This window comes from Bactrocera tryoni, chromosome 3 (assembly GCF_016617805.1).
Source record: "Bactrocera tryoni isolate S06 chromosome 3, CSIRO_BtryS06_freeze2, whole genome shotgun sequence".
Classification (NCBI taxonomy): Eukaryota; Metazoa; Arthropoda; class Insecta; order Diptera; family Tephritidae; genus Bactrocera; species Bactrocera tryoni.
In genome coordinates, this window is record NC_052501.1 from 15,890,145 (window position 1) to 15,896,727 (window position 6,583).

At 35.7% G+C, this 6,583-nt stretch overlaps 1 protein-coding gene across 2 annotated transcripts; it reads right to left on the minus strand.

Annotated features, from left to right (window-relative positions):
* Nucleotides 1–1,264: 1,264 nt before the first annotated feature.
* Nucleotides 1,265–5,526, minus strand: LOC120770497 (cytochrome P450 4p1-like). Of its 2 annotated transcripts, none has more exons than XM_040098020.1 (8): nucleotides 5,146–5,526; nucleotides 4,833–5,033; nucleotides 4,574–4,655; nucleotides 2,619–2,719; nucleotides 2,238–2,501; nucleotides 1,955–2,182; nucleotides 1,567–1,881; nucleotides 1,265–1,498 (listed from the first exon to the last, which is right to left on the minus strand). In XM_040098020.1, exons 1-8 carry the CDS (start codon nucleotides 5,342–5,344, stop codon nucleotides 1,332–1,334), a joined length of 1,557 nt encoding a protein of 518 aa, XP_039953954.1. In that variant the 5' UTR covers nucleotides 5,345–5,526; the 3' UTR covers nucleotides 1,265–1,331. The 2 variants fall into 2 exon arrangements, with proteins under 2 accessions (XP_039953954.1, XP_039953955.1); XM_040098021.1 differs by having other exon boundaries at nucleotides 1,332–1,498; nucleotides 1,955–2,178; nucleotides 2,237–2,501; nucleotides 5,146–5,344.
* Between the last annotated feature and the right edge of the window lie 1,057 nt (nucleotides 5,527–6,583).

Genomic DNA, 6,583 nt, shown 5'->3' on the forward strand with positions numbered 1-6,583 from the left:
CATTCTGGTCGGAACTACTGAAGTTAAATTTTAAGGGTAAATAACAAAATGGCGGATTTAAAAAACAAAGTCCTTTTATTTTAGCAAAGAAAGGGTTGCAAAATAAAAAGTTAGAGGTGAAAAAAATTATCGTTAGTACCAACGAGAACTATAAGTGTGTAGAACAGTCTTTTAAAATTTGAAAGCAATCGGTTCAGTAAAAAAAAAAATAGGACCTGGGCCGACCAGAAAAGCAATGTTTTGAGAAAAACTCGTTTAAAACTCAACAACTCCGAGAGAAAGGACTCCGAGGCGCTCTAGGGAACTCGTTATAACTCCCGAAATATTTCGAATTTCAGTCTGAAATTTTCACAGTATATTCTCAAGACATTACACTTTCAAATTAAGCAAAAAAAATCGAACCCAAGTTACCAGACTACTACCTTAATGAAGCACTTTTATAGCTTTTGATTATTATCGGTATATAGTCCGTGAGTGAAAGTTATGTGCCACAGCTAACTAATACAATGCGAAGAGTTGGAAATAATCTTCAATAATCGAAGAAAACTGTCAAAATAATCTTGAATTTTGATCTGCTTCGTCCATTTCATTTCCTTCACTCTTCGAAAAATGTTTTAATAATACCGATTTTTTGCCGATATTTACATTAACTTTTCAAGTTTTAGTTCTCTAACGAAAAAATAGGCAGGCAGGTAGGCAGACGCGCCTAGGCCCTCAAGAGGTCCATTATGAAACATTGCCACTAAATTCTCCTTACTCCATTATCTGCTCTCTGAACCACTTCGTGCTTCCGAAGAAACTAATCAGTGCGAAAAGCTTTATCTGTGCAACCTCCGAAACATAGTCCCGAAACCCTCGACCGATAGTTGCGATTTTTTTCTATACAAAGGAGTCTAATTTTAGGTTACTAGGAATATCACCATGTCCTGGAATGCCTTGCCAGTTTACACCTCCTCTCACTCCATTATATGTTTTGAATCTATCCGTAAAGATGCTTAACCCTGGATTCCTGTTCACCTCGGTTATATTGAGAACTACTTTCTCTAACCTCAACGTAAACCATAAATATCTCGGGATCTGACGATCTTGAATAGTGTTAGTATATATAATAGAACTTGATGCAAACGTGCGAGTACTGGACGATGAGATCCATAGAGGACCTCGACTAGTTTTGTTATCAAAAGTTGATTAGCGAACTACAGTTTACTACTAACCGAATGAGTAGTCTGGTAACAATTTTGTTCTTAAGTAAAATGAGCAAAACTATTTTCAAATACTGCATTTTATTAATTCATTTAATTACTGGCGCATTCATATATTCTAAGATGTTATCAGGTACGTGACCTCTTCTCAAGTTTCACTTTGATCGCGTTTGGTGTCCTTAAAATAATGCCAGTTTCAAATCGCAAATCTTTTGGATCCATTAAAGGCAAAATTTTAAACTTCTTTAACATATAGACCAGCAAAGTCTTTATCTCCAACATTGCAAACTTTTGACCTGAAAAGAAATGAAAACTCAAAATAGTACTAGATGTAATATCACCGAATAAACCACAATAAACACACCAACACAATTTCGTTGCCCGGCGCTAAAGGGTATATAGGCGTAAGGATGCCTGCCCTCTGAGTTTTCCGGTGTAAAACGAGTCGGATCGAACTTATTTGGTTCCGGAAAATACTTGGGATCGCGTTGTATATCAAAAATGTGTATGGAGATTTGCGTGTTCGCGGGCAAAAAGACATTATTGGCAAGACTGGTATCGCGCATTACCTTGCGCATTATGCCCGGCACTGAAGGATAGAGGCGTAAAGTCTCCTTAATGAAACACTCCAGGTACTTCAGTTTGCCAAGATCATTAACATCGAGCTTATGTAAATCATCTGCGTGTGTGAGATACGGAAAGTATATCCATATACTTGCACATTTATTTGATCTAACTAACGCCCAACAAACCTTCTATGTGCTCGACTAACTCTTGGTAGCACAACTCCTGCATTTCTGGATACAGCGAGAGGTTCATCAGTGCAAATATCAGCGCCATCGAAGTGGTGTCGAAGCCTTCGAACATAAACGTGTCCACTTCCTCACAAATACCCGCATGATCAATGAGTCCATCACGTTCGGCATGCAAAAGTGTGTCCAACATGGCATAGCGCTTCTTTTTCGTAAAGCCGAAGCTATATTGAATTAAGAATTATTATAAACATAAAATAAAAGGAAGAAGCGCAAACTTACTCTTCATCATTCGCCTCTTTAACCGGACTTTGCTCCAACTTTGCGGCGAATAACTGTCGACGTTTGTGTATGATATTGCTGGAGAAACCATGCACGGTTTTCAGATGTTTCTCCATTTTAGGTGCCATAAAAATATCATATATAGTGTCGATCATATAGAAGGGATTACTGATACGCAAAATAAAGGCTTCCTCAATCATTTTAAAACTCGCGCGATATTCTTGGTCATCGAGTTGTTCTTCCAGTTTGACGCCCAAAGCGGCCTCTGTGTGCGTAAAGAAGTGTTAAGAGTACAAGAAGAAAATAATTATATATCTTTAAATTTGTTAGATCTTTCACAAGTACAATACTAAGTATGTCAATAAATAAAATACTCACTAACCACAAACGCTATTCAATGTAAATTTGGGTATAATTTCATTTACGGTGACTGAATCGCTATCTATGGCCTCCAGTTGGTCCACGAATTTTTGGCTTTCCTCTCTAAACGATGTTCGAAATATTCAAAATATCAAAGAAAAACAAAAATGTATACAATTTTATTCTGGTTTAGTGCGAAGTTTAATCAGTCTTAGGAGAAAAAAACTAAAGAACGTTGGTGGATAATCTTCTGGAAATCACAGAAAAGCGTTTGGAACCAGTCAAAAAAAGTTGTATACAAAAATAAGATCGGTCTATGGCTATCACATGAAATAACGCACAAAATGATATACGAGTCGCAATAAAATCGGTTAATTTCTCAAGCGGATTTTTACTGGTGATGAAAAGCTGACCACCGTGAGCCGGTGAAAAGGAGGATTTTGCTATTTGTTAAGTGAAATTGGCAGAGAATCATCTACTATAAACTGCTCCCCTACGGCCAAACTCCGGGTTCAGGTCTGTACCGTTAACAATTCGGTGGTCTGAAGGAAGTACTTGCTCAGCTTTGGCCAATGAGAGTAGAATTGTGTTCCATCAAGCCAATGCCAGGCCATACACGTCGAAAGTGTTTCTTCAAAAGCTCCGGGACCTTAGCTGGGATGTTTTGGGGTATCTACCTTATAGTCCAGACCTGACACCAGGTGATTAGTACCTGTTGCAGTCTTTGACGTATGGTTTTGCTGGTAAAAAATTGGCCCCAAGAGAAGGGTTTATATTTGGCTGTTCAAGTTTTTGGCCAATAGGGACGATGGTTCCTATAGAGGTGGTATTTTGAAATTTCTTTCAAAACGGCAACGAGTTATCGAGCAAAAACGGTGCATATTTGATTTTAACCGGTTCATACTAACTATACTCTTCACTTTATGGATTTCCTTGGCTAGACCTTATGTCATAAAAAGCATAAAAGAACTCACAGATACTCATTATAACGGGTAATCCTTTAGAGGTACTTTTTTCAATAGTCTTTTTTTGACAGATCACGCGTGCGTCGTGTCAAGTGTCATGTTATTTTGGGTCAGTATTATTTGGCATTTCATTATGGAAAGGCTTACGTCTGACCAATGTTTAGTAGTGGTTCAACTTCATTATGAAAATTCATGTTCTCTAAAGAATGTGTTTCGCGCACTTCGCTCAATTTATGGCCAACATAATCGGCCTACTGAGCGTACTATTCGCAACATCATCATCCAGCATTTGTTATTGGATAATACTGTCAGTGAAAAAAAAAATAGCAACCGTAACAGAGAGTGTACATACACGAAGACTGTGGGGAGTCCGGCTATTTGAAGTCTGAAATTGAAGCTCGTGATCTCGGCGACATTTGGTTTCAACAAGTCTGCGCTACTTTCCACCCATAACATCAATCAATGGATTTATTGAAAGAATACTTCGGTGAACAGATAATTTCACGTTTTGGTCCGGTGGGTTGGCCTCCAAGATCGTGTGATATCACACCGTTAGACTTTTTCTTGTGGGGATATATAAAGTCTAAAGTCATTTTCAAAATATCAAGCGTGTCATTCACCAGTTACCAGTCGAAATGGCCGAACGAGTCATTGAAAATTGGTTTCAACAGATGGACCATCTGAGACGCGGCTGGGGCCAACATTTGAAAGAGATAATCTTCAAAAAATAAATACCCAAGAATGTTCTTTAGAATGATAATAAACATTCCCCATTAAATTTGAAGTTTCTGTGTTATTTCTTTAAAAAAATAAGGAGCTTCGAAATGTATCTAATATTTAATGAATCATACTAACTTTATCTTTAATGCAGAAGGAATATTTGAATTAATTTTAATTTATCTCCGATGTATCACTAATTAAAGATTATAATTATTGTTATATGAATTTATAAGTATATAATATTAGTATATATAAGTATAACTGTTTTATGGATTTATTAGTAAGCACTCACTTGAAAACCTCCACAAACTGTCCAAGTATATTGAAATGAAAGGCAGGTGTTAACATTTTTCTGCGCGTATGCCATTTTTTATCTAAAAATTTATATACAAGTATGTTATTTGTTTTACATAAAGTTTAGAATTTAAAACAAAAAAGCAGATATGGATATTGGATAAATAAATATTAAAATTAAAATTTACAAATTTATCATAGAGACGTTTTTTTATCATTATAAACACATTACTATCAAGTAATGACCTTCAAATTACCTGTTGATGTCAATAGACCCGTGTGCAAGAAGGGTTCGAGGAAGTAGTATGCAATACCTTTCGTTATCAGATTCTTATCATTCAGCAATAATTCCGCATCTTCGGCGGTAATCACATTGTAGAAAGTCGTAAATAAATTGTATTCCACATAGCTTTTGCGCAGAGTGGCCGCTGCGATGCGACTGCTATCGAAGAGCACAACTGTAATTTTGTAAATTATCATTGTTATTATCTATTGTTCATAGCATATACATATATGTACATATATATATATGTATATAGATATGTATGCATGTGTGTTTAGTATTCTAACCATTATCAGCGCCAAAACAATCGAAAACATTTGCGAATATTGTCTCTGCCTTCGCCTGCGGTACAATATGCTCCAACGGTGTGCCGTCAACGGTCTTCAAGCGCTTGGCAAAAAATGCCATTACACAATAATCCCGATTTAGCTTGTATAACCAGGCGGCAAGAAAAGCCAAAGCGACGATGAATACGTAGAGCCACATTGCACAAACTCCACAATTATCTTACTTGGCACATAGGTATCTACATATGTATATACGAGCGCAGGTAGGTATGTATTACGAGCTCGCAAGTAAAGCTTCGGAGTTTGGCTTCAATTAAATCTCTTCTTTTTTTAAGGAGAGTATCAATTTTGTTTAACTATGCGCCAGAGCGATCAAAACATAACTGAGCTCTTAGTTTTAGAAGCTTTGTGGAATTGCATGGATTTTGAGATAATTCGTAACAGTATGCACATCTGTGTGTTTGTACATATGTATGTATGTATATGCATTCGTTTGTATATTACAGGTAATAAAAGCTGGCATGTGTATACTATAAGCGCATGGGGCGGCTGGGCGATTGCTCTATTTGAATATTATATGAGGTATGACTGACAGTTGGATATGAAGACATGTACATAAGTATATACATATGTAAATATTACAGGCATTACTATACGAACATACATATGCAAAATTACCTTTATTTATATTTATTGTTGTTATTTTGTATTTATTTTATTGCAGTAGAAAAACGAACTAGTTTTTATGCTCTGAAAGCTCATATAGTTTTGAGAAGTCTGTAACACCCAGAAGGAAACTTCGAAAACCCTATAAAGTATATAGAGCTGAGTCGATTTTGTCATGTTCGCCTGCTGTCATCTCGTGCCATATTAACATTTAAAAAATGATCGTTGCTGGCATAGAAAAACGAGAAAAGCGTCTGTACTTTTTGCGTTCTAGTTGTGAAGTGGTTTATCACTGGTCTAGTTGACTGCTGGGTATGGAAAGGTAACTCGCGAAATCGGTTATTTCATTTTCATAATTTATTTTATACCCATTAAATACAAATTCTAATAAAAATAATTTAATTTGAAGTTTAAATCTTAATGCAGTTTAGTAATTGGCTTTAAACTGATTCTTCCTTTGGATAATTATTGACTACCCTCAAGGAACTTTTGAAGTTTTTGAAGGTCCCTAAAAAGATACTTAACACTTAAATAATATAAACGCTCTTCATTTTTAGCGAGTTTACTGACCCCTTTACTTCAGAAATAAGTATTTTTTTATGAAATATATAAATTTGACTCTATTATCTTAAAAAAAAATTAAAAACTTTTTCTGTGGCATTTTATCCATTTATGTCAAATGCCTATTATAAACAACAAAAATAACAGAAGAATTAAAACATTTCACCATTGTATTTCTATTCCCACTATTTTTCAACCACCCCAAAAAGTT

What these genes read in the sequence shown, in the direction of transcription:
- LOC120770497 (XM_040098020.1), bottom strand. Translation starts at nt 5,344, where the DNA reads ATGTGGCTCTACGTATTCATCGTCGCTTTGGCTTTTCTTGCCGCCTGG. An exon ending in TAAAGAGGCGAATGATGAAG is followed by an intron (nt 2,183 to 2,237) that starts AGTAAGTTTGCG and finishes TCTTAATTCAAT; the next exon opens with ATAGCTTCGGCTTTACGAAA. An exon ending in GTTAGTCGAGCACATAGAAG is followed by an intron (nt 1,882 to 1,954) that starts GTTTGTTGGGCG and finishes TCACACACGCAG; the next exon opens with ATGATTTACATAAGCTCGAT.